General features: G+C 45.2%; 1 protein-coding gene across 1 annotated transcript; it reads left to right on the forward strand.

Annotated features, from left to right (window-relative positions):
• Positions 1-41: 41 nt before the first annotated feature.
• On the forward strand, positions 42-27,958 carry LOC308239163 (uncharacterized protein). The gene is made up of 3 exons (XM_080651792.1): positions 42-121; positions 23,995-24,118; positions 25,374-27,958. The coding sequence occupies exons 1-3, from the start codon at positions 92-94 to the stop codon at positions 26,732-26,734; spliced, it is 1,515 nt and encodes a 504-aa protein (XP_080507918.1). The 5' UTR covers positions 42-91; the 3' UTR covers positions 26,735-27,958.
• Positions 27,959-27,961: the final 3 nt, after the last annotated feature.

Raw genomic sequence — 27,961 nt, forward strand, 5'->3', positions numbered from 1 at the left:
GGATGTGAACTTTAAGGAAGTGGCCATTGCCTTCTCTCAGGAGGAGTGGGTGCTCCTTGATGAGGTTCACAGACTTCTGTTCTGCGATGTGATGCTGGAAGTGTTTGCACTTGTATCATCGGTAGGTAAGACTTTCACATTCTGCCAGTGTCCTGAGATGATGACCTCTCTTTATTTATTCCTCATCCGTAGCTTTCTCTCTCCCACAGTCAGAACATTGCCTCTGCTAATTTCCCCCACTGTCCTCTCAAATGTGCTGTGGCTACCAGGGATGAGCTGGATGGAAACCCTGAGCAAAGGACTCTGTAAACATCCCTAACACCTGTAACCTCAAAAAGTACAGGAAGTGTTAGGGAGTAAGGAGTTTTGCAGTGAGCTTAATGGGTCCCAGCTTGTACTTTCTCTTCCTGGGAGGCTGACAGTGTCCACATGAATGGCTTCAACTTCTGCACTCCTTCTTTAAAAGGTTCTTTGTGGCAACCTGTGCCATGTTATGGTCTTTACTACACGAACTATGGGCTGTTCTTGTAAGGCCCCCATTCAATTGTTTGTAATATTCTGTTCCCTGAATACTGTAGCAAGCTGGCCCAGTGCAGACTGCTCACTTCTTCATCACCTCTTCCTCTGCATTGGTGCCTCTGCAGTATTATGCAACATTGACTTGCACATATGTTATGAGGTGCACATATGTGCTAAGTGGTCCTTGAAACCAGCTACTCCTTTATTGAATTTTACTTGGAGTAAGACGGAACCAACTTCTTGCACAGCTCACTCTTGTCTTCTGCAAACAAGCTGTGCTGAATGCTGTTAGTTGAAGGATGAGCTGGAGAGCCATATTCTCATCCATGTGGTTCTTGCAATGTTTGTGTCATATTTATGAAGAGGCCTCCCTGTGTTGTGATCTTCATTAGCCCAGAAAGTCCCAAGAGCCTCTTATTAATCCTTCCTGCACATCTCTTATTTTCAGACAATTGCGTGGAACTAATGTGTGATGTGTAACACACTTTTGCAGTGGGACTTCCCCCTGTCACCACATCCATTTCCTTACCCTTTCTCACTTTTCAGGTTGTTGGCATAAAATCGATGGTGATGAGGCCTGTTCTGATCAGAGTGTATCTATAAAAGGAGAGTCGCAGGTCAGGTCTTCTAAGACAGCTCCAAGCACCGAGAATATTCCTCTGTATAGACTGTGTTTCACTGTGTTAAAAGGTATTTTGCACCTGACTGGATCTTATGCAGCATATTTTGAGCAGAAAGTATTCTGTAGTGACACATGTGTTGGAGACTTTAATTTTAGTGCAAACCCTCAACAGAAACAGAGAAATGAACGTGGGCAGGGGCCCTGGAAACAAGCTATGGACAGGGCTTCCTTTGTGAGCACACCCAGCTTCTACTTACCTTCAGTGCCTTCAACCAACAGGGAGGTTAGGGAAGACTTATGATACAACTCAGAGCTTCCCAAGCATCAGTCCACTCTCAACACTGAGGAGCTACACTGTGGCAGTGAGATTTCACAGGATTTTCTTGATGGAAAATGTCATCACCAGTGGGATGAATGTGAAAATGCTGCCAGCCACAACCTGAAAGCTGATCAATGCCCGGGTGTCTGTTCTGGAGAACTGCCTTTTGAGTGTAACAAATGTAGGAAAGTTTTTAGACGAATCTTTAACCTCATTCGACACAAGACAGTTCACACTGGTGGGAAGCCATATGAATGTAGAGAATGTGGGATGTCCTTTCTTCGAAGTTCTAACCTCACTGTACACCTCAGAGTTCACACGGGAGAGAAACCATGTTGAGTGTTCTAAATGTGGGAAGGCTTTTAGCCATAAGTCTAACCTTATTAGAAACCTGAGAGTTCACAGTGGCGACAAGCCATATGAGTGCTGTGATTGTGGAAAGTCCTTCAGGGATGAGTCTAGCCTCAAACAACACCAGAGAATTCACACTGGAGAAAAGCCCTATAAGTGTACGGAATGTGGATGTCCTTTCCTCAAAGGGCTCAACTCACTTTACACCTCACAGTTCACACTGGAGAAAAGCCATATGAGTGTACTGACTGTGGGAAGTCTTTTAGCCAGAAATATCACCTTATTAAATGCCTGAGAGTTTACAGAGGCCACAAGCAATATGAGTGCTGTGATTGTGGGAAGGCCTTCCATTATAAATCTTCCCTGAAACAACACCAAAGAGTTCACATTGGAGAGAAGCCATATGAGTGTAGAGAATGTGGGATGTACTTTCGTCGAAGGTCTAACCTCACTGTACACCTCAGAGTTCACCCTGGAGAGAAGCCATATGAGTGTACTGAATGTAGGAAGTCTTTTAGCCACAAGTTTAACTTTATTAGACACCTGAGAATTCACAGTGGCGACAAGCCATATGAGTGCTGTGATGGTGGGAAATCCTTCAGTTATAAGTCTACCTCAAACAACACCAGAGAATTCACACTGGAGAAAAACCTTATAAGTGTAGAAAATGTGGGATGTCCTTTCCTCGAGGGGCTCAGCTCACTTTACACCTCAAAGTTCACACTGGAGAGAAGCCATATGAGTGTAGAGAATGTGGGATGTCCTTTTGTCAAAGGTCTCACCTCACTGTACACCTCAGAGTTCACTCTGGAGAAAAGCCGTATGAGTGTAGAGAATGGGGTGTCTTTTCATCTAAGGGCTCACCTCACTGTACATCTCAGAGTTCACACTGTTAAGAATCCATATGAGTGTACTGAATGTGGGAAGTTTTTAGTCAAAAATGTAGCCTCATTAGACACCTGAGAGTTCACACTGGAGAGAAGTGTTAAATGTGCAGGGAAAGTTTTGTTTTTCTCACTTAGAATAACAACACTGAAGGAGACTCTTTGGGACCTTTTTTCCTGAATTTAAACCTTTTTTAATGGAACATGCTCTCTGATATATTCCTCATAAGTTTCAGGTACAAGTGAGGCTTGAAGGAGCTGCATTGTACTTGCTAACGAGCCCAGACCTACTACCCGATTGATGTCACAGTGAGCATTTGTAACTGAGGAAATTTCACCTCTGCCACCTGGCTCACCTGAAGAGTGTGCATCAGTCACAAACCCTGTGTCCTCAAGGGAAATGTATTCTGTGTTCTCACTTGTGCTTGAGAAAATTATGATTACTTCAAGCTCTTGACAGGATCTTCATTCCTTTCTCTCTGACTAGGGAATGCATCTGTCCCACGGTTTTTCCAGAGAACTCATCCTAAGCTAAGGAGTGCTACCACTTTCAGGGACATTGTGGGTCTCACATGATGCTTTTGTGAATTGTTTTACTTTCTAGTTCACCAACCTGCAAATTGCTTACTGTCCTCTGTTCTGGTTTATGATCTTTAGTAAAGATGTTTTTTCTTTTGTAGCTTTTTTTTTAATTTCACTCTCTGGATGATTTGATAAGAAAGTTGTGATCTATCATCATGGGGACATGAACAAATATGGTGGATTCCCCAACTTTCAGTGCCTTGTAAAGCGTATAATAATGTCAGAAAAATCACTCTTTGCCCATTATTGACTTATTTTATACCACTGACCAAGGCAATGAAATAAAGTTGGCATAACTTTGTGGTTCTAATTTGCATCCTGGTGCCTCTAATGTTGGTGAGGTCAGTGGTCCCCCAGAAGAGGAGTTCTTTTTTGTGCTTCTATCATTGTTCTCACATTATCCTCTGATGAGTTGATTTAGGTTCTAATTCACCAACCTGCTTGCTGTCCTCTGTTCTAGTTTATGATCTTTTAGTAAAGGTGTTTTTTGCTTTTCTACCTTTAATCTTGTTGGTTATATTCACTGCCTGGGATGATTTGAAAGGGTAATTGTGATCTGTCAGCAGGGAGAGTGGAACATATATGGTGGGGTCCCACACTCTCTGCGCTTTGGAAGGCACATAATAATGGCAAAAAATCACTCTTTGGCCAATATTGGTTTATTTTGTATTGCTGACCAAATCCTTCAAGGAAAATCTGCATGACTTTTTGGTTCTAATTTTCTTAGCCTGGTGCCTGTATTATTGGTGAGGTCAATGACCACCCAGAAGAAGAGTCCTTTGTTGTGCTCCTGTGAACAATATGAATTATATTCTCTGTTCATAGTATGTCTTACATACTGCAAAGGAGCCCTGTGCTATGTTGTATGAAATTTCATAGGCTGGTTTCATTTGTTGTTACACTGTGAAGTACAACTAATATTAGGACAAACACTGTTTTCATAGTGAGTGAAAGAGATGGCAGTGCATTGGATGAAAATTGCCTCTTCTGAACATTATCCACAAATGACCCAGTCCTGAGTCTTGTTTGTCCTTTTTGTAGCTGGAGTGATTGGTTGTGAAAAGAATGTCATGGTTTTGTGGATTCCCTGGGCCCCTGTATGGTGTTCACCTTAAGGTTATCACAACAGGCAGGAACTCAAAGCTAAAGGAAGAATAATTGTGTAATTAGTCCCAGGTTGTGTGTTTTGTGACAATTCAGCATTCTTGATGATTCTGATGGCAGTAGTCTTCACTTCTGGACAATATTTGCTGCCACAGAGGCAACAGTGATTCTCTCAGGAAATGAGGAGAGAGATGGTCATCTATACGTAAAGAAAGGTAATATGCTAATTTTCCATTACGGTGTCCCAGTAATGACCAATTTGCATATTGACATACCAGCAGGAGGCTGCACATGCAGCAGGGGGCAGGCGACCGGAGCCAAGTTCCCAGGGTTCTGAGGAGAGTGCCTGACAGGACCCCGGACTGCAAAGAAGGAAGTGGAAGTGGCCACGGGGAGCTCTTCCAATTCCCCTGCACGGACACCCTACCCCAGCACCCCTGGGGAAATGGGGAGGTTGACCAGACGGGGAGAAGACCCAGCCTTGGGGGTAGCTGCAGCCCACACCTGTGACTCCCAATCTCTTCCCCCGCCACCCCCTCCAGGGGCACCCACAACAGTAGTATGCTGGCGACCACCCGTCAGTGCCCCCAAGGCGCCCGCGGCCCACCACTGTGGGCCCCCTCTGCTGGGCCGGGCATGCCTCTCCTCCCTACAATTCCAGACCCGTGTGGAGGCAGGCCTGAGCGACCCCCCAGGGTCAGACCTTTTCCCCCAACAGCAGCAGCACTGTCTCTGCAGTGAAAGCACGGTGAACCTCACCGGGGGCGCAGCTGAACCCGCCCTCCTAGCCCACCTGGCTCTGCACTGGCCCATGCGCCCCCTGCCCCCCAGGAGATTGGAGCCCCACCCTGAGCAGGTACAGCTGCGAAACAACCATGTGCAATTTAAAGGATGGCACCAAGCGGGAAGGTTTGACAGTTACTTCCCCTTCGGCCTTGCCAAACCCCTAACGCCCTGCCCCCGCCATTGCCTCCAGGGCCGACCACCACTGCAGGGCTTCTGGCCAGAGCCCTCTCCTTGGAGGCCTGCAGAACCCTCTGCAAAGCTTCCATAGCTACAGTCCCAGGAAACGATCATGCCCTCCTCCCCTAATCAGCACCTTCTACCTGTGAGGGTGCCCGTGAGCTTAAAAATAACAATCCCTTCCCGTTTAGACATCACTTACTTGATGAAACATTTCTAGGTTTATTAGCTCAGAACATCCTCATGACAACCCAGTGAGGTAGGCGGAGAAGAGATTACAATTCCCATGGTATATGCATATGTATTCAGATCTGAAGCTCAAAGAGGAAAAGTGTCAAGCCTAGTGCTTCCCAAGGTACAGCACACACCCCACGGGAAGGGGGCAATTTGATTTAAAGTGGAGGCAATTCGAGAATGAGTTAACAGTGAAATTTTTGCATTTCTTATGATTCTAGGGGGCCTCGTCTACAGCGTATCCTCCTACATAATAAAAGGCTAATATGCAAATGACCGAATTGTGGAATGACCGGTCACTATGATGCGCGCTGACCACCAGGGGGCAGACACTCAACGAAGGAGCTGCCCCCTGGTTGTCAGTGTGCTCCCACAGGGGGAGCGCTGCTCAGCCAGAAGCCGGGCTCATGGCTGGCGAGTACAGCGGCAGTGGTGGGAGCCTCTCCCGCCTTCGTGGCAATGCTAAGAATGTCCCACTGATGGCTTAGGCCCATAAGCCGTGGACATCCGCCCAGGGCTCCCAGACTGCAAGAGGGCACAGGCCAGGCTGACGGACCGCCCACCCCCCAAGTGCACGAATTTCATGCACCGGGCCACTAGTGTCTATATAGAATTGCCATCTTAATTTTCTAACAACAGGGACATCTGTGTTTTTATTGGGAACCACATTTTAAAGTTTTACTTAGGTATTTGTATAACTGACATGCAATGAAAATTCCTTTTCTAATGTGTACTGTTTGGGGAGGTTGAACATACCGATAAAGCTCAGAAACCATCACATGTGAAATATGCTTCTCTGTTACTCATACCCATGGTGGGGCAAAAGTATGCTTACAGTTGTGAGTATGCAAAACATAGAATTTATTTTCTTATTTTAAATAACTATCCTATATAATCCTATCTAATAAAACAGTAATATGCAAATTGACCGTCACTCCAACACACAAGATGGCCACCCCCATGTGGTCAAAGATGGCCGCCCCCGTGTGGACACAAGATGGCCGGCAGTGGAGGGCAGTTGTGGGAGGTCAGGCCAGCAGGGCAGGGCATTTGGGATGTACCAGACCTATAAGGGAGGGCAGTTGGGGGCAACCAGGCCTGCAGGGGAGGGCAGTTGGGGGATACCAGGCCTGCAGGGGAAGGCAGTTAGGGGTGACTGGGCCAGCAGAGGATGGAAGTTTGGGGCAACCAGGCCAGCAGGGGATGGAAGTTGGAGGCCACCAGGCCAGCAGAAGAGGGCAGTTAGGGGTGACCAGGCCTGCAGGGGAGGGCAGGTGTGGGGGGAACCAGGCATGCAGGGGAGGCCAGTGGGGGCAAACAGGCCTGCAGGGGAGAGCAGTTAGGGGTGACCAGGCCAGCAGGGGATGGCAGTTGGGGGGACCAGGCCTCCAGGGGAGAGAAGTTGGAGGTGACCAGGCCTGCAGGGAAGGGTAGTTGGTGATGACTAGGCCAGCAGGGGAGGGCAGTTAGGAGTGACCAGGCTGGCAAGGGAGGACAGTAAGGGGTGACTGGGCCATCAGGGGAGGGCGGTTGGGGGCGACCAGGCCTGCAGGGGAGGACAGTTAGGGGTAATCAAGCCAGCAAGGGAGGACAGTTAAGGCGACCAGGCTGGCAAGGAAGGGAATTTAGGGGTGACCTGGCCAGCAGGGGAGGGCAGTTGGGGGCGACCAGGACTGCAGGGGAGGGCATTTGGGGGTGACCAGGCTGGCAAGGGAGGGCAGAGGAGGGCAGTTGGGGGCGACCAGTTTTGCAGGGGAGGACAGTTAGGGGCAACCGGGTGAGCAAGGGAGGGCTGTTAGGGGTGACCAGGTCGGCAGGGGCGGGCAGTTAGGGGCAAACAGGCCGGCAGAGGAGCAGTTCAGCGTAGATCAGGCTGGCAGGGGAGTGGTTAGGGGTGATCAGGCTGGCAGGCAGAAGCAGTTAGGGGCAATCAGGCAGGCAGGCAGGTGAGCAGTTGGGACCCAGCAGTCCTGGATTGTGAGAGGGATGACTGACTGCCATGGGATCGGACCTAAATGGGCAAACATCCCTCGAGGGGTCCCAGAGTGGAGAGGGTGCAGGCTGGGCTGAGGGACACATACACACACACACACACACACACCCATGAACAAATTTCGTGCACGGCCCTCTAGTCTATATATATAAAAGGCTAATATGCTCTGTCCCCTTGGTAGTTTGGGAATGTGGGAGTTCATTCGCTTGCTATGACATATGCTGACCACCAGGCAGAGTCACAGAATGAAAGAAGGCTCTGGCCTGCCGCCTGCAGCTGGGGAAGGAAGGTCCCAATTGGCAGCCTGGGAAGGAATGCCCCTTCTGGCAGCCAGAGGCCCCAATTGGCCCTGGTCACTGGCCAGGCTTAGGGACCCCACTCGTGCACAGATTTTGTGCATCAGGCCTCTAGTTTTATATATTTTTAAATGTATCTTATTGATTTTTATAGAGAAGGGCAGAGGGAGAGAAACATCAATCTTCTGCCTCCTGCACGCCCACTACTGCAGATCCAGGCGGGCATGTGCCGTGATCTGGAATCAAACCAATGACCATTCAGTGAACGTGATCATGCCCAACAATATAAGACCCAGTAGCCAGGGAGACTTTATACTTTTATTATTTATTAAGAGTTGTATTATTTTCAATACTAACAACTCTAAACCTAGTTTTGCACACCCTGTATTTACCTCTTGCCCTTCTACAATCTTTCGAATTATCTAGTCCTCCATACAGCCATTGATTTACCTCCTCTTACAATAGATTAGTTCATATTTTTCATAATTTTACAGGCACTATAAGGTGTATAATTTTTAACAAGCACTGGCTTCCTTCTTGCTACACAGGTATTTTTAGATTGAACAGTAATGTTTATGTAAATAGTTAATCTTTTATTGCTAATAATATTGCATTCCATGGAAAACCACTTTATCCATTGATCTGTCTATGGCTTCGGTTATTTCCACGTTTGGGGTTTTATAAATAAAACTGCTGGGAATATCGCATTCAGTTCTTCCTACAGGTGTATGTTTTACTTATCTAACTGTTACAGTGTCAGTGAGTGTGTTAGATTTTAAGATAGGCAGGTCTGTGATCTAAAATGGTCATTCCCTTTGCCTCCCACCCACCCACAGTAGTGAAAATTCCAGGGTTTACGTTACTCAGCCAGCACATAGGATGGTTATTTTTTAAGTAACAGGCCAGGAAATGAGTATACTGTTCACTTGTTTTTGTTTTAATAACATTTCCCTAAGAATTCTTGATGGTGAGCATTTCTTCTTGCATTAAATGACGCTGTTTTTATCTCCTTTGTTAAAATGTCTGCTCAGGATCTTTTGCCTACTTTGTCGGTTAATTTATCATTCTTACCAATAGGAGGACAGTGCAGCATCTAAGACACGTGTTTGAGTTTCACTCCTTCCTCAATGACTCAAGTGACTTCTTTGCCATACGGAACTCTTGGTTTTCAAATCTAAAAGGAAAATTGTTTTCTCAGTTTTTATCCTATGGAAAATTAATACCCACTCATACAATACACTTATAAGTTTAATCTGCATTATTAACATTCTCCACCAGTGTTCTTCAAGTCTAAGTATTTAATAACACATTAAGTGAAGTCTAGGTTTGTAGTATTTCTCAGTTTCCCTGGTGTAAATACTCTCATCATCACCAGGTTCAATCTGCCAAAATGATGACATGGAACATGGACACGATAACATATTTCAGTAGTACATCGTTATATTTCATTTTCAGCATACTGATCAAGTAGCAATAGGTGTGCTCAAGAAAAATTATAATAAAACAGCTGAATTATTGGGAAGTGGCAAGTGTTAAACATCTTTAAAAGTTTGATAAAAGTGTAAGTGATTTAAAGTATCCAATTTGAACAGAATATATATATATATATATATATATATATATATATATATATATATATATATATCTTACACTTTTATTGATTTCAGAGAAGGTAGACAGAGCTACAAACATCAACGATGAGATAGAATCATTGATCAGCTGCCTCCTGCATGCCCCACACTCTGTATCAAGCCTGCAATCCTGGCTTGTGCCCTGACCACAATCTAACCGGAGATTGCCTATGGTTCATATTACTCAACCACTGAGTTATTCTGGCTGGGCTAAACACACTTTTTAACGAGCACTTTTATGTTTCCATACATGCCTGTCTCCCTGAAATGAAATCCTCCTCCCCTTTTCAGTGCTTCCTAATTGGCATATGAAATTACTGCTGCAAAGACATAATCTACCTTTGTAACAGCTTATTTCAAATACATCCATATAAAGACAACACTTAGGAAACTTCATGAATCCCAGTCACAATCTGTCGTCATGGTGGTTCTGGTATCTACCTATTCTCAGATACATTAGTGACTCATTTTACTTAAAACCCCTGATGAATTTGGCCCTGGCCAGAGAGATCAGTTTATTAAAGCAACATATCAATAACGCCAAGGTTGCAGGTTCTGTCTTCACTCAGGGCCCATGCAAGAATCAAATGATCAATGTATAAAATTAATGGAACAACAAGTGTGAGTTTCTCTCCCCCCCCCCCAATACTATCTCTCTCTAATCAATACATTTGTGTTGTTTTACCAAATGAGTCAACAAATGTGAACACCATCACAGACCAGGGACCCTGTGGGGAACCAGCCATAAGAGTTCTCATGAGGGCAGAGCACACAGTGAAGGAGAGAACAGGAGGGGAGGGGCCCCTGCTGTCAGTGTGGCGGGTGGGGAACTGGGGCTGAGCTGCACAGACACAAGTAATTATGACATCTGTGCTCCCTGAGACTAAACCCTAAGGGATTGGGAAAAGCTCTGGGCCTGGACGTGGGCCTTGTGGTCTCAGCACCTTCCAGCCAGGGGTGGAGACTGAGCTATTTTGGATTCAGGTCGTTGAGGAGCCCAGATCCCTCCCAGGTGTTCCAAAGCAGCTCCTGCTACTTGAGGCCCTCAAATCAGTTCACCTACTTTTCAGCAGCCCACACACTCCCCTGAGCCCCATGGGCATTTTTGGAATCTTTCTACTTTTGCATTTCTGGGTAATTTTCCACTTTCATTTCATTAAAATTACCACCGCCCAATCTGTCCCGGAGGTAGTATGGATTCTCCAGTAAATGGTGCTGTGTTTTATTCAATGGTGAGCCCATTCTGCTATACAAGCATTTCCAGAAGGAGAGGCTTAGTCTCAACATGATACTACATTGGGGGATCCATTACAGGTGGTCTCCCCCCTCCATAAGTTTGGCCTGTGCTGAGCAGACCCTTGCTCCTCAATGAGGTGATGGAGCCTGGACTCTGAGGGACAATATACTGTGGGATGCGAGGTTGAAGGCAGAGAGGTGGGGTGTTGGGACAGGATTGGTGATGGGGTTTCCTGTTTGCATATGGGGGAGTGCCCATTGTGTGCGTGTCCTGTGGCACACTCTGGGTGGCCCCAATTGTTTGTTTCCGTGTGTGTGTGTGTGTGTGTGTGTGTGTGTGTGTGTGTGTTCCTCAGGGTATTGGCATGTCTACAGTGTGGGACTGTGTAAACCTGGACATAAGCCCAGTACCTGAGTGCCCAGCAGAGGCTGCGAGTGTTCTGTACCTGCGTGTTTCTGTGCTCATGTTCTCTGTATGTTTCTCTCTGAGTCTGTGCACCCCCATCATGGGCAAGTGCATAGGCAATCTCCGGAGAGGCGTTGTAGTGGCACCTTCCTCTATATCAATATGTTCCTCTTCCCCACCCCCAGGTGAGCCCCTTCTTCTCTTCCAGGCATCTGGTGTCCCTATGCAGGTCCCATCTTGGTTCTCAAGGATGGATTAAGCATAGGGTCCGTTCAGAGAGTCCCAGGCTGTGGGAAGGTGGGGAATTGGGGAAGACTCTGATGACAGACAGGAAATATAGAGTGTGGACTGGGAACATTTGGAAAGGACACTAGTCTCTGTGAAGGAGCTGGAGAATCCAGGATCCTTGTGAAGGAATATGAGGATGGATACATGTGGGGAAAAGCTGAGGGGGAAGACTTCTTGGCTCCGAAGTCCCCACTGGTAATGAGGAACTGGACATCCCAGGAGTGGGTGTCCCTTGCCATGTCAGACCTAGGCTGACAACTAATACAGGAAGGTGCCTGGGGCTCCATGGAGCATCACTCCTGGACTTCTGGGCTCTGGTCATCTACTGGGTGTGCATGGCTAACCCAACACGGGCCAGGAGGGAGAATTAGGACCAGTGTGGAGAACCATCCAGCGACCCTTTAGCACAGGGTCAGACACAGAACAAATGGAAAGCACAGGATCGCCATTGATGTTGTCAGCATTTCTCACCATCATCCTCACTGGGAGCACTCAGCAGGGCAATGCAAAAGATAAGGAGACTTGGAAGCAGGTACTGACTGATGTTAATGGAAAAGAACAGGGATGCTGGAATGCTTGCAGCCCTGTACCCTTCGCAGTAAACATCCTTAACATGTGGGTATTCTCCTTGACCATAGTAGGGAATCCAGGCAGCCAGGGATTTACCCAAAGTCACACTCAGAATTGGTTTGAATTTGCTGCCCATGACAACTTCCCAAACTCCTTTTTGGGAAGTTCATTCCTTTGAATCTTGAAAATCCATCTCGATGAGGAGAGAGCGAACCATCCTGACTGGTCACCACTGTCATTTCCTACCAGTCCCCACTCCTCTCCTTTGCTCTTGCACAGCATACAAGAGGTCAGCACCATATGGTCGCCCTAATGAGGCCCATCAAGTATACCAGTTCTGCTGCTGACCCCCTGAGGTTGGCTGCAGCTCTGTGATGTGCTTTGACCAATGAAATGTGGTGGGAGTGAAGCCTGTCACCACTAACAGAAGATTCTGGAACCACTGAGACTTCCCACCTTTCCTGTCTTTCTCTGATAATGTCAACAGGTACCTACCTGGTGGCTCCTCCTTTATTCCAGTCCCAGGAGAACCAGGGTGGACATGTGGTATGAACAAGAAAGATATCTACTTTACAAAAAGCCACTAAAGCTTTAGGGGTGTGAAATCTGGCTAATCCTATGAAGTAGAAACTCTACCCTCTAGGAGGCAGAAGAGCCTAGCATTAGAGGCCAGACTGCTGTGGTTAGAGACATAAGGGTTTGACTTCTGGTCCTGCCTTTTATTTACTCTACAATCAGGAAATCTACATGGAGTCTCTGAGCCTGAGTTTCCTCTCTATAAGACAGATGTTTAAACCATCTCTTGTTGTAGAGAGGATTAATGCATGTAAAGCATTGAATCCAGGGCCTGGCACCTGTAGTAAACATTCAGTAACTGTTAGCTCCATAGCTTCACAATTTGTATTGGCTACAAATAATCTAACCATGTATGGAATGTCAAATTGTTTCTTTTGTATCCTTTCAAATTTTGTTTTGAAACAAATAGGATTATGTATATTCTCTCATAGCCGCCTTTTTCTCTTACTAATGTGATATTTTTTTATTAAAATAAAAAATGGGCCTTCTGGAATGGCTCAATTGGTTGAGCATGGTCCCATTCCCAGAAAGGTTTCCAGTTGGATTCCCAGTGAGGACACAGGGAAGGGGGCCATGCGAGCTCAGTCCTCAGTGTAGGGGCTTGCAGAGGACAGTTGATCAGTATTTATCGCTTGCTCGCTCCCTCCCTCCCTCTCTCCTTAAAAGTCAATGAAAATATTACTATATAAATCATTAGTATCTGTAGTCTTCGGAAATAATTGAAATAATACTTTTCACCTCAAGGAGCATTCTGAGCTTCACGGAATCTGAAATAATGTCTCCAAAACAAAAAGTCAGTTTTAGACAACACTCCCCAGACACCTGCCACCAGCCGCTGAAGCCTAATATTGTCAGTTCCCAGCATCACTCAGGCTCCCAAACACCAGTATTCCCAATGGTCAGTGAGTGGCTGTGAGAGAAGATAGCTTGACCCACAGGCAGACAGCGCAGGGTTCCAGGGCAAAACAAAGTCAGGTGGAACAGGCAGGGGCAGACATGGCAGTTTGAGCAAGCCTAATCACAGGAACCAAGCATGGAGAAATAAAATGTCTCTGGACTCACAGCAGGAGGCGTGGGAAACTAGAGAAGGTCTAAAACAATCAGGTGAACTGGGGCATAGAAACAGGGTAAGTGCAGGTTCCTTGCTGGGAAATAATAATAGAGGGAATCAATTAGGTGATGACAAGGATAGATAGAGAGCAGGCTTGTAGCAAATATATACCCCTAGACCACAAGTCTTCATGGGAAATTCTTTATTGGGCCACCCTCCCCACGCAGGGAGTCTGAATCTGCTTGTAATAAATTTTGCTGAAATGTTCTCTGTGATTTCATTCTTTGACTTCTCAAGACAAGACCATGGAAAAATCTGTGGCTACCCATTACCCTTATAAACTGGCATCCAAATTCTACCTACGAGGCCTCAAACAGAATATTACACAAAAGGAAATGCACCTAGTGATGGCTGGTTTTAGCCAATGAAAGCCAGTGGAGACGCATATTATCCAGGTGAACATGGTGAGGGCGGGATTTCCTGTGTCTTTACCTGGTGGTCAGGTTGACCTCTTTGGTATGTCGCTAGAGTCAGAGGCTTCAGAGCACCAGGCCTCCTGTCAATCCAGGCATCAGAGGCTGCATCACCCTGTGCAGTGGTGTGTGTGAGGCTTGTTGAGCACAAACAGGCGGGGAATGGGGCCTCTGTGCCTCCCAGACTCCTCTCCACTTACTGAACTTGGCACAGCCTCGCCTGATGTAAACCTCCAACCTGGGATGTGGGCGCCTCTCAGGTCCTGCATCCCAGGTCACAGCATCTAGAACTGTGAGTTGATTGTGACAGGCTGCAATGCCACCTTGTAAGGACATGGTATTGTGTATGAATCAGGAGGATTTGGGAATACTGGCCTTGTTTTGTGACTAAAGTTTTGCATGAGTAGTTGTACTGTGATTTTCAGGAAACTGGGGCTATGGATGGTCCTGAACAAAAGAGGGACATTGTGTGAGGTATGGTTCTCAACTTTTCCCAAATCAGCTTAGGAGAACAGACTAGAAGAGAGGAGACAGAAGTTGGGGACAGGATGGAGAAGTCCTGTCAAAGATAAGGTACCTGGTGCCGAAACCGGTTTGGCTCAGTGGATAGAGCGTCGGCCTGTGGACTCAAGGGTCCCGGGTTCGATTCCGGTCAAGGGCATGTACATTGGTTGCGGGCACATCCTTGGTGGGAGGTGTGCAGGAGGCAGCTGATCGATGTTTCTCTCTCATCGATGTTTCTAGCTCTCTATCTCTCTCCCTTCCTCTCTGTAAAATATCAATAAAATATATTAAAAAAAAAAAAAAAAGATAAGGTACCTGGCAAGAGTATGCACTGAGGATTGAGTCCTGAAGAAATGTGGTCATCTCCAGGACATGTAGCCCCGTTGGCTGGGCAAGGGTGCTGAGCAGCCTGAGCCCATGGGTCCTGGCAGTGGTGGCCAGGCTCTTAACAAATTTTTTATTTCCACAGATTTCTACCAAGGCAGAAATGCTTAGGGGTGCTGGATTATGAGCTGATTTCAGGGCCTCACACTCTTCTGACCTCTAAAATAACAGTGTACTTGGACTGTCCTACAGCTGTCTTAGTCCTTGGACCTGGGGACACTGGAACCTCTCGTTAACTTTTCTGCATTCGTCTTACTTTCAGATAATTGCATGGAAGCAGTGTATTATGCGGAATACACTTTTGTATTATGCCGAGAACCAATTCCAGCATGTAATACTTACAAGAGTTTCACCAAAAGGTTGGTGAAGCTTGGGCGGCTCAACAAGGGTTAGCCACATATGTAGTTTACCTGTTGGAAATAGATAAATGGCACTTCCCCCAAACCTGAATAGGATTGTTAACTGCCAGACAGCTCAGGGCATTTTATTGTGTCCTATTGGCCAAATACCTGACCAGCTGCAGGCTATTCCCCAAACTGACAATGCTTCTGTATCCTTTGATACCCTACCCTTTGAAGTGTATATCTCTATCTTGCCTTAGGACAAATTGTTTTGAATAAAAGCACAGGTCCTTGGTCAAGGAGGGAGTTTTTAGCTCCTTCAGCTGAAGATCCTCTGACCCCCAATGCCTTTCAAAATTATCTTTAGTCCTTGGATTCCTTCGTGAATCTACATGCAGCCCCTTTCTCCAGAATGCTGAACACTTTGTAAGGCTGGGAAAAGAACCCTAGCAGTATTAGATAATTCCCATGGCACCACAGTCAACATTCATTTCCTTATCATTATCTGTTTTTAGGGTTTTGTCAGAAAATGAAAGTAAGGTGGCACCTTTTGAGCAGAGTGTATCTGTGGATGGAGAGTCACCGATTAGGGCTTCTAACACAGCTCCAGCAAGCCAGAATGCCCTTCTGTGTAAGTGTTGTTTCTCAATGTTAAAATATATCCTGCACCTGACCGAGTTAGAAGCAGCATACATTGTGCAGAAAGCATTCTTCAGGGATTCATGTGTGAAAGAATTCTCTGAGTGCAAATTCTCACCAGCAACAGAGGGATGCTAGTGAAGAGAAGCCCTGGAAAGAAGATGTGGACAGGGCTTTGTTTGAGTCCAAGACCAGCTTCTCCTTACCTTGGGTGCCTTCAACCAGTAAGGAGACTTAGGAAGACTTCTCAACCATCTTGCATCATCCCAAGCACCAGGCAACTCTTAACACTGAGGATTCACACTGTGGCAGTGAGATTTCACAAGAATTTATTGATGGAAATAGTATTCACCAGAGTGGTAAATGTGAAAATAGTGCCAGACACAACCAGAAAGTTGTTCAACAGCAGGATGTCTGCTCTGGAGAAGTGAATTATGAGTGTAAAAATTGAGGGAATGTTTTTAGAAGAATCTTTAACTTAATTAGAAACAGGAGAATTCACACTGAATAAAAGCTCTATAAGTGAAGTGGTTGGAAGAATTTCTATAGTAAGACACTGCTCTCATTAAACACTGGAGAAGAGCCATATGAATATATCTATTGGGGGAAGGCCTTCAGTCAAAGGTCTACCCTCATTCAACATGATACCATTCACACTGAAAAAAGAGATATGTGTGTAGTTAATGTGGGAATTCCTTCTCCTGAAGGTCTTATTTCACTAAATACCACAGAGATAACACTGGAGAAAAGTCAGATAAGACTACAGATTGTGGTAAGTCCTTCAGTCATGGCTCTACCCTGATTCAACATCAGAGAGTTTACACTGGAGAAAAGCCATCTGAGTGTAGAGAATGTGATATGTCCTTTCATCAAAGGTCACTAACTACCACAAATTTCACACTGGAGAGAAGCCACATGAGTTTAATGATTGTGGGAAGTCCTTCAATCAAACATCTACCTTCATACAACACCACAGAATTCACAGTAAGGAGAAAAAAAGTATGTGTATCAAATGTGAGAAATCTTTCAGCCAAAGGTCTGACTTCAGTGATCACCAGTGAGTTCACACTGAAAAAAATCCATATGAATATACAGATTGTTGGAATTCCTTCATTCATAGCTCTACCCTCATTCAACATCATATAATTCACACTGGAGAAAAGCCGCATGAGTGTAGCGAATGTGGGATGTCCTTTTGTTGAAGGGCTCACCTCACTAAACAACACAGAGTTAACAATGGAGAAAAGACGTAGGAATGCAGTGACTGCTGGACGTTGTTCAAATGAAGGTCTCATGTCACTGAATGCCTCAGGGTTCATACTAGAGACAAAAGGTTTAAAAAATGTGTGTGTGGGAAGGCTTTTAGGTGCCATATTCACCCCTTAACCACAAGAGAGTTTACACTAGAGAAAAGCTGCGTTGGTGATTGTGGGAAGTCCTTTAACCAAAGATCTAAGCTCATGGAACACCATGGAGGTCACACTGGGGAAAGATCTCATAAGTGTAGTGAATGTCAGAAATCTTTTAGCCACAAACCTAGCCTAGTTATACACCTGAGTTCACCCTGGAGAAAATCTTAAATGTGCAGGGAATACTTTATTTTTCTCACTTAGAATAATATCACTGAAGGAGATTCTTTGTGACATATTTACCTGAATTTAAGTTCCTTTTAATGAAACATACACTCTGTTTGATTCATCATAGGTTTCAGATGAAAGTGAGGCTTGAAGGAGCTGCATTGCACATGCTAACACGCACAAACCTACTACCTGATTGATGTCACAGCGAGTATTTGTGGCTGAAGAGATTTCACTGCTAACACATGGCTCACCTGAAGAGGGTGCATCAGTCACAACCACTGTGTGCTCAGAGGAAATGTATTCTGTGTTCTCACCTGTGCTTGAGAAAATTATGATTACTCTGAGCTCTTGTCAGTATCTTCATTCCTTTATTTCTGATGCAGGCTTCATCCAGAGTGCTTATCCTCAGCTAAGAAGTGCTACCTCTATGAGGGACATTGTGGTTCTCACAATATGCTGTGATGAATTGTTTCAGGTTCTAATTCACCAACCTACAAACTGCTTGCTGTAGTCTGTTCTGGTTTATGATCTTTCAGAAAAGGTGTTTTTTCTTTTGTACCTTTAATTTTGTTGGTTATATTCACTGCCTGGGGTGACTAGAAAGGAAAGTTGTGATCTGTCAGAATGGAGAGGTGAACAGATATGATGGGGTCCCAAACTTTCTGTGCTTTGGAAGACACATAATAATGGCAGAAAATCAGTTTGTCCCATATTGGCTTTTCTGAATTGCTGCCCATGGCCTTAAAAAATTGTCTTCTTGACTTTGTGGTTCTAATTTTCAGCCTAGTTCCCCTATTATTGGTGAGGTCAGTGGTCACCCTAGAAAGGAAGCCTTTGTTATGTTTTTGTGGACCATCTTAATCATAGTCTCTGGTCACAGGATATATTACATAATTCTCCACAATGTTTAGGGGAATTCTTCCCCACATACTGTAAAGGAGCCATGTGCTGTGATGTATGAAATTTCATACCCTGGTGTCATTTTTTTATAACTCTGAGGTTTATATGGAACCACCACTAAGACATACACACTGTAGTCATAGTGAGTGGTAAAGATTGCATTAGATGAAAAGTGCCTCTTATGAATGTATCCCACAAATGAGCAATGGTTTTGGCTTTGTAATCTTTGCATACAGACATTCTCAGGTCTTCCATAATGTTCCTGTGGCTGAAGTCATTGGCAGAATAAAATAATCTCACAGTTTTTTGGATTCCCTTGGACCATCTAGGGCAGTGGTTGGCAAACTCATTAGTCAACAGATACAACGATTAATCAACAATACAACGATTGAAATTTCTTTTGAGAGCCAATTTTTTTAAATTTAAACTATATAGGTAGGTACATTGTTATTAACTTAATTAGGATACTCATAAGCCGGCCTTTGGTAAAACTCAAGGGGCCAAAGAGCCGCATGTGGCTTGCGAGCCGCAGTTTGCTGACCACAGATCTAGGGCATGCACCTCAAGGTTTCCTGATCACAAAATCTCAAAGCTAGAGGAAGGATAATCCTGTACTCACTGCAAGGATGTGTCTTTTGTAACCAGTTAACAACCTTGTTCATTCTGATGGCAATAGTCTTCACTGCTTGCAATATTTGCTGCCAATGAGGCAAGAGTGGTCCTCCCAGGAAATTAGGAGAGAGATGGTAGAGCACATACAGGGTTGCCATTTTAATTTTCTAGCAAGACAGAGATACCTAGGTCTTCATTTGGTAGCACTTTTTAAGGTTTTATTTTGGTACTAGAGGCCCGGTGCATGCAAATTCCTGCACTGGAGGGGGAGTCCCTCAGCCCGGCCTGCCCCTCATAGTCTGGGAGCCCTCAGGGGAGGGAGGTGACCCGGTAATCAGGAGAAGGTGATGCTCCATCACACCTCTGCTGCTACCACTGCTGGCAGCCTAAGCCTTGGCCAGCCCTGGTTACCTGAGCCTCGGGCAGCCCTGGGCGGTTGGGCAGCTGCCATCCGAGGCTTGCCTGCACCTTAAGACATCCCTGGGCTTCTGGGGGACTGACGGGCCTGTCACCCCAGCGGGGCTGAGGGTGCTGGGCGCCGCCATCTTGTGGCTGGGGGCACTTCCATCTTTGAGGGCATGGCAGTCGATTAGCATATTCCCTCCTTCTTGGCTGTGGGCACCGTCATCTTTGCTACAGCATGAAGGTCAATTAGCATATTCCCCTTTTGTTAGATAGGCTATTTATAAGTGACATACAACAAAATGCACTTTTCTAATGTGTACTATTTGTTGAGCATGGACAAACGGATCAAACTGTAAAACCGTCACATGTGAAATAAATGTATCTCTCACCCATATACAGGTTAGGGCAGGGTTGGGCAAACTTTTTGACTTGAGGGCCACAGTGGGTTCTTAAACTGGACCGAAGGGCCGGAACAAAAGCATGGATGGAGTGTTTGTGTGAACTAATATAAATTCAAAGTAAAGGAGCGGAGGGGAGAGCAAGAGAACCCTCCGCTCTTTCTGCTCCGCGGGCCGGATAGAACAGCCGAACGGGCCGGATCCGGCCCGCGGGCCGTAGTTTGCCCATGACTGGGTTAGGGCAAAAGCAGAGTTACAGAAGTGAGTATATAAAACAAAGAGCTTATTTTCTATTTTAAATAAATATTTTATATGTTTAAAATATATTCATTGATTTTTTAAAAAGAGAGGGAGGGAGAGAGTGAGAGAGAGAAAGAACTGGTGATATGAGAATTATCAAATAGCTTCCTCTTATGCACCACCTACAGGGCATCCAGCCAAGTATGTTCCCTGTCCTGGAATGGAAGCAGTGACCTTTCAGGGCAAGGGATGGTGCCCAGCCAACGTAAGTACAATGGCCAGGGGAGAGTTTATACTTGTATTATTATTTATTTATTTTTGAATTAATTTCCATACAACAACTCTAAAGCTACTTTATCACACCCTGTATTTACCTTCTGCCTTCCCCATCCCTAAATGCATTAATTGATTTTCCTTCCTTTACAAGATTAGTTCATATTTTTCATAAAATTGTAAGCACTATAAGGTGTGTAATCTTTAACAAATATTGGTCTCTTTCATGCTACAAAGTTATTTTGAGATTGAACACTAGTGCTCATGTGAAATGTTATTTTTTATTGCTGAGTAGTATTGTGTTCTGTGTACTTACACTTTATCTATTGATCTGCCTATGGTTTTTGTTATTTCCAGATTTAGGGTATTATAAATAAATTTTCTGGAAATACTGTGTTCAGTTATTTATATAAATGTATGTTTTACTTATCTAAATGTTACAGTGTAGGTACATGTTTTGCTTTTGAAGACATGCAAAGCTGTGATGTAAAATGGTCATTCCCTTTGCCTTCCCAGACACACACAATAATGGAAATTCTAGTTTTTCTTTAACCCTGTAAACTATGCTATGTTTAATATTTTAAATTGTAGGCCAAAAAATCAGTATAGTGTTAACTTGTTTTGTTTTAAATACATTACCATAAGAAATTTTTATGGTGAGAATTTCTTTATGCATTTATTTACACTGTCTTTATCACTTGTTGAAAGGTCTGATCAGAAATTTTGTGGCAGTGCATCCGGTTAGGGCGGGACGTCCGCCTTCCTCCTCCTGGCGGTCATTTTGACCTCTTTAGTTTCTTCAAGGACTCACAGGCTTCAGCCCACTGGTTGTGAGAAAGAGGAGGCCGAGGAGGCAACGTCCTTGCTGTTCAGGGTGTGTCTGAGGCTCTTTGAGCACCAGCCTCCGTGCCTCCCGGACTCCTCTGCTCACAGCATTCAGTCCGCCTGACCCCATTTAACTCCCAGCCTTGGAGACTGGTGTCTCTCAGGTCCTGCCGCCCAGGTCCCAGCGTTCAGAATGGTGAGTCCCTCGTGGGTGACACAGGTTGATGGGGAAGAGGGTGGAAGGCAGCAGTGCCATCTTGTAGGGACACGGTGGTGCGACTGAGCTGGGAGGATTAGGAAAACCTGGGCCTGTTTGGGTCTAAAGGCAACAAAGATGAGGTGTGGTTTTGCACGAGGAGTTTTCCTTTCATTCTCAGAACGCTGGGGCCATAGATGGTTGTGAACAAAAGAGGGACATTTTCTGAGGTGGTTTCTAACTTCTCCTAACATTGCTCAGAGGAAGAACAGACTAGAAGACAGAGGACAGCAGCTGTGGACAGGAAGGGGAGTCCTGTAAATGGCAAGAGTGAGCACTGAGGACGGAGCCCTGAGATCATACAGGATCTGGAGGGCACCTGGCCTCGGGGCTGGGCAAGGCACTGAGCAGCCTGAGCCATGGAGCCTGGTGGTTGCCAGGCTCCCAACAGACCCTTTTCTTTGCACAAATTCCTGCAAATGCAGAATCGTTTGGTGTACGGGTTTGTGGAGCTTATTTCAGGGCCTCTCACACTTGTGGCCTCTGAGATAGTGATGCGCTGGGACTGTCAGCCCCTCCTGTAGCCCTTGGACCTGGGGACTGTGAACGAACAGGCACTAAGCCCAGACTCCTAAGGCCAGGAGTAGGGCTTCAGGATATGGACCTTGTTTTTGGCCACCAGTGTGATGAGTGCGAGGTCCTCCAGACATAGGTTCCAGAATGTGCCAAGGCTTGGAGTAAAGAGGGAGCTGACTCTGAAATCGGCAGGTATTTACATATATATATAATGTGTAGAAAGAAAGGGAGAGGGAGAGATACAGAGAAACACTAATGATCCAGAAACAAGGACCAGTTGGTACCTGCACAACCCCTGCTGTGGACCCAGCCCACAGCCCAGGCATGTGACCTGACCAGTGCATGGGTCTCTGTTCAACAAACTGAGACACATCAGCCAGGACTGTGGATCACTTTAATACAAGGAATCATGGTCAGGTTGGTAATGGTAGTAGTAGCTCTGAAGGGACAGTGTGAGCGTGAGGACTGGCTTTCTTGCTGGGGCCACTGTTTGTGGGAGGTGGTGTCACAACACAGCATAGAAACAGAAGTTGTCTTGTAGAGTGTCAGGGAGAGATAATGGCTTTGCAGTGGACATGGCCTTTAAAAGGTGAGTGCATGTGCGATGAATTGGAGGCCGTAGAATAATTCAGAAAGATGAGATAGGGAGGTTGGGGTTTTTACATATTTACTTCTCCAAACTCTCACCAAGATTTTGTTGTGACCTTTGGTGTGGCCTGGCTGTTGGGAGTAGCAGTCTGTCGTGTGGATTAGCTTAGACCTTGAGTGGTCATCTGTGACACTCACTAAGCATGGTTCAGAGGGCCTTCGGGGCTGGGACTTGAGTGACGATTAAGTGAAAGGTCTTGGTTGTGACTGCTGAAGGGACATCAAGTGCAGCATCAGGGGAGGTGGGCTCTGGGTGTCTGAGATCTGATTGTGGTTCTTCATAGGTTAGATTGAAGAAAAAACAGTCATGGAGAGAGACCTTCATAGCCGGACTCAAGGCTGCCTCAATGAGTGTGGACTATCAGGGTCTGGGCAGTGCTTGTCCTGTTTAAATTTGGCATCACATGTTCTGAGTAATAAGTAAGAGGCCAAGGAGAGTGCCATGAGGGCTGGTGCTGTGGAAGTGCAGGTGTGAGAGAGGTTTGGTAGAAAGAGTGATGGGCATTTGGAGAGGGATTGTGAATTCATGGCCACAGGTCCCTGACATTGCCATAAGAGTGGATGGAGGGTGAGTCCATTTCTGGTGGTGTCTGGATGATACAATAAGGGGAACTTTAGGGTAATTGCCTGGAAAGGGGTGTTTTGGCATATGGCCAGGTATAGAGCTTAGATGCCATTTATCTACCCACCTGATTTTGGTTGTTGGGTGCTGACACACTGATTGTTAGGAATGAGGTAGCATACATCAGTGTTACATGGGGTTGAAATCTTCACTGGAATGGAGGTGGTAATCTATAATTTTGGACAATAGGTAATTAAAAAATAACCTGTTTTCGCCACAGCAAATTTGTGTTACCATTGAAGTTGTGCCTCTGAGAAGGAAGCGGTGAGAGAGAAGTGTTGGTCAAATAACTATGTGACGCAGGTAGTGCAAAGTGATGGCCTCAGCACTGAGATTGTGTTTGTAGTTTGAAGTGTGATGCCATGTTTTTGGTGTCTTTGAGGAACAATGTGAGGGACTACAAGGGTATTGACTAACAAGAGCAGTATCAAATCACTCACACTCCCTGTATGGCTAACATCTCTTCCTACCCTATGTTCTTGACACCCACTCTGTTGTCCAGAGGAAGTGTGGTGTACATGTGAAGCCCAGAGCTCAGTTATCTTCTATCTGCTGAACTGCCTTTATTGTTGTGGGAAGACAAAATATCAGTAGAAATATAAGAAGACAGTGACTTATATGGGATGAATCCCTGGTATCTTCTCTGGTGTGTGGAGTGGAGAGAGCAGATGTATATGGAGGGTGGGGAGTATGACAGACTAGGAATCTTAGGAGTAAATCTGATTATGTGCCGTTCTGCCCCCATTATGACAGGATATGAACTTTGAGGATGTGGCCATTGCCTTCTCCCAGGAGCAATGGGTGCTTCTTGATGAGGCTCAGAGACTTCTCTACCGCGATGTGATGCTGGAAGTTTTTACACTTGTATCATCTGTAGGTAAGACCGTCACATCTCTCCTAGTGTCCTGAGGTGATGCCCTCTTTTCTTATATCTCCACCTGTAGCTTTCTCTCTCCCACAGCCAGTCCAGCGACTGTGCTAATTCACCCATTTTCTTGTCAAATATGCTGTGGCTGCCAGAGCAGAACTCTGTGGAGAGAGCTGACACCCATAGTCTCACAAAGTACAGGCAGTTTCTGTGAGTCAGCACTTTTACAGACACCTTATGAGTTCTTGCTCTTCCTATTCCTGGGATATTTCCTACATCCACATCAATGACTTCCCCTTCTGCCCCCTTCCTTTAGCTAAAGGTTCTTTGTGCCCACCTGTGCCATGTGGTAGTCTTTAATTACATGAGCCATGGGGTGTGCTTGTAAGACCTCCTTAATATCATTTGTAATATTTTCTTCCCTCAGTATTATTGCATGCTGACTTGCTCTGGGCTAGTACTGGCTACTCACTTCTGCCATCTTTTATAACTACTCAGAATGTTTAGGTTTTATATATTTGTAGAGGAGGAGGTGCAGAGAGAACTCTGTTTTTTTACAGAGTGAACATGCCAGATGGTCTCAGAGGAAACCTGGTCCTGCTGTAGGAAACCGGGGGAAAGTATGACATAAGGGTATTGTTTCTATCATACCAGGAACCTGCTTGTGTCCAACAGTGTTTAGGTGCAGGTGGCCAAAATACATTTGTACCTTTTCTTTCCCATACTTGACACTTTTCTGACATGTCATTTCATCTGTGACTGGCTGGCTTTTGTCTACTTTCACCTTTGCGGCCTTCTTTCATCACCTGTTCCTCCTCACTGCTCCCTCTGCTGTATTCTCTGACATGGACCTGAACATGTGTTACGAGGTGATCCTAAACCAACATACATACCTAAGTGATCCTAAACCAACAGCAACATGTTTATTGAAATAAGATGTGACCAACCTTCTGCACAACTTACCCATGTTACCAGCAGACAAGCCCTGCTGAATGCTGTTAGCAGAATAAGGAGCTGGAGGTGCTGCTTCCCTTCCATGTGGTGCTTGCCATGTTTGTGTCATATTTCTGTTGAGATCTTCTTTGTTTTGTGATCTTCAGTGGACCAGACTTCACAGCAGCCTCTTCCTCATCCTTCCCACAGTTGTTGTTTTCTCTTACAATTAAATGGAACCAATGTCTTATGTGCAATACACTTTTTGTAAAGGGACTTACACCTGACACCACAGTCAACATTTATGTCTTCACCATTTTTCCCTTTTCAGGTTGTTGGCATAAAACGGATGGTGAGGAGTCCAATTCTGATCAGAGTGTATCTGTAGAAGGAGAGTCACAGGTCAGGGCTTCTAAGACAGCTCCAGCAACCCAGAAGAACCATCTCTGTAAGCGGTGCTTCTCAGTGTTAAAAAATATTTTGCACTTAACTGAGTTACACGCAGCATACTTTGAGCAGAAAACCTTCATCAGTGACAAATGTGTGAGAGGCTTCTGCTTCAGTGCAAACCCTCAGGAGCAACAGAGGGATGCCATTGGAGAGAAGCCCTGGAAGGATGATATGGAAAGGCCTCCAGTGGGGAAGCTGAGGAAAACATCCCAGCCATCTCAGAGCTTCTCATGCATCAGGGCCCTCCCTCTCCAACCTGAGGAGCCACCATGTGGTAGTGAGAATTCACGGGAATTTGTCAGTGGAAAAAGTTATCATGAGTGCGGTGAATGTGAAAAAGCTGCCAGCCACAACCAGAAGGTTCTTCAACGTCAGGGTGTCTGTACTGGCATAGTGAATTATGAGAGTAGCAGGTGTGGGGATATTTTTAGACATAGCTTTAACCTCAATAGACATAGGAGAATTCACACTGGAGAAAATCCCCATGAGTATACTGATTGTGGGAAGTTCTTCAGTGAAAATACTGATCTCGATAAACAACCCAGCGTTCACACTAGAGAAAAGCCATATGAGTGTAGTGATTGTGGGGAGTCCTTTAGGACAAAGGTTACCTGCATTCCACACCACAGAGTTCACACTGGAAAAAAGCCATATCAGTGTAGTGATTGTGGGAAGTCCTTCAGTCAAAAGCGTTACTTCACTGTACACCACAGAGTTCACACTGGAGAAAAGCCATATCTGTGTAGTGATTGTGGGAAGTTCTTCACTCAAAAATCTAGCTTCACTATACACCACAGAGTTCACACTGGAGAAAAGCCATATCATTGTAGTGATTGTGGGAAGTACTTTAGTCAAAGGTCTTCCTTCAATCAACACCACAGAGTTCACACTGGAGAAAAGCCTTATGAATGTAGTGATTGTGGGAAGTCCTTTACTCAAAAGTCTTCCTTCAATCAACACCACAGAGTTCACACTGGAGAAAAGCCTTATGAGTGTAGTGATTGTGGGAAGTCCTTTAGACACAAGTCTTCCTTCACTGAACACTACAGAGTTCATTCTGGAGAAAAGCCTTATGAATGTAGTGATTGTGGGAAGTCCTTTAGACACAAGTCATCCTTCACTGAACACTACAGAGTTCATTCTGGAGAAAAGCCATACGAGTGTAGTGATTGTGGGAAGTCCTTTAGACAACGTTCTGCCCTCAGTCAACACCGCAGAGTTCACTCTGGAGAAAAGCCTTAGGAGTGCAATGATTGTAGGAAGTACTTCAGTGATATTAAACATCATAGAGTTCACACTGGAGAAAAGCTTTAAATGGGCAGGGAGTATTCTATCCTTCTCACTCAGGATAACAACATCGAAGGAGAAGGTTTTAGACCCTTTTACCTGAATATAAACCCTTTTTCGTCAGAACATACACTCTGCTGGAGTCCTCATAAGTTTCAGGTACAAGTGGGCTTTAAGCAGCTGCATTGCACTTGCTAACCTACTCCGACCTACAAGCCTACTGATGTCACTGGGAATATTTGTGCAGAATCTATTTCACCTCTACCACCTGGCTCACCTGAAGAGTATTCAGCATTCATAACCCCTGCATGTTCAGGAGTAGTGCTTGAGAAAAGTATGAATACTCTAAGCTCCTGGCTGGATCTTCATTCCTTTCTCTATGACTAGAGAATTGATCTGACCCAGGTTTCATCCAGGGCACCTGTCCTTAGCTAAGAAGTGCTACCTCTGTCAGGGACATTGTGCTTCTCACATCATGTTGTGATGAATTGTTTCAGGTTCCAATCCACTAACCTGAAAACCACTTGCTGTCCTTTGCTCTGGTTTATGATCTTCTTGTAAAGGGTTGTTTTGTTTTTGTTTTTCTTTTGTACCATTAGTTTCGTTGGTTCTATTCACTCCCTGGGATGACTGAAAGAAAACGTGACCTGTCAGCATGTATAGCTAAATGAAAATGGTGGCTCCGAAACTTTCTGTGGTTTGGAAGGCACAGCATGATAGCAGAACATTCCTCTTTGTCAAATGTTGGCTTCTTTTGTATTGCTGCCCAAGGCCTTGAGAGTAAGACTGCATCACTTTCTGGTTCTAATTTGAAGTCTTGTGCCCCTTTTATTGGTGAGGTCAATGTTCTCCATGAAGAGGAGGCCTTTGCTATCATTCTGTTAACAAGGTGAATTATATTCTCTGTTCACAGTATGTATTTCATAATTCTCAGCAATGTTTAGGGGAAATCCTCCCCATATACTGTAAAGGTGCCATATACCATGATGTAGAAAATTTCATATGCTGGTTTTATTTGTTGTAAGACTCTGATGTTTAGATAGAGTCAGAATTAGGACAGAAACACTGTATTCATAGTGAGTGGGAAAGACGACAGTGACTTAGATGAAAAGTGCCTCTTCTGAACATTTTTCACAAATGATCACAGGTCTTTGGCTTGTGTTATCTTTGGGTAGAGTTCTC

Source organism: Plecotus auritus (genome assembly GCF_963455305.1).
Source record: "Plecotus auritus genome assembly, chromosome: 15".
NCBI lineage: Eukaryota > Metazoa > Chordata > Mammalia > Chiroptera > Vespertilionidae > Plecotus > Plecotus auritus.

What these genes read in the sequence shown, in the direction of transcription:
- LOC308239163 (XM_080651792.1), top strand. Translation starts at nt 92, where the DNA reads ATGCTGGAAGTGTTTGCACTTGTATCATCG. An exon ending in TGTTTGCACTTGTATCATCG is followed by an intron (nt 122 to 23,994) that starts GTAGGTAAGACT and finishes CCATTATGACAG; the next exon opens with GATATGAACTTTGAGGATGT. An exon ending in TACACTTGTATCATCTGTAG is followed by an intron (nt 24,119 to 25,373) that starts GTAAGACCGTCA and finishes TTCCCTTTTCAG; the next exon opens with GTTGTTGGCATAAAACGGAT.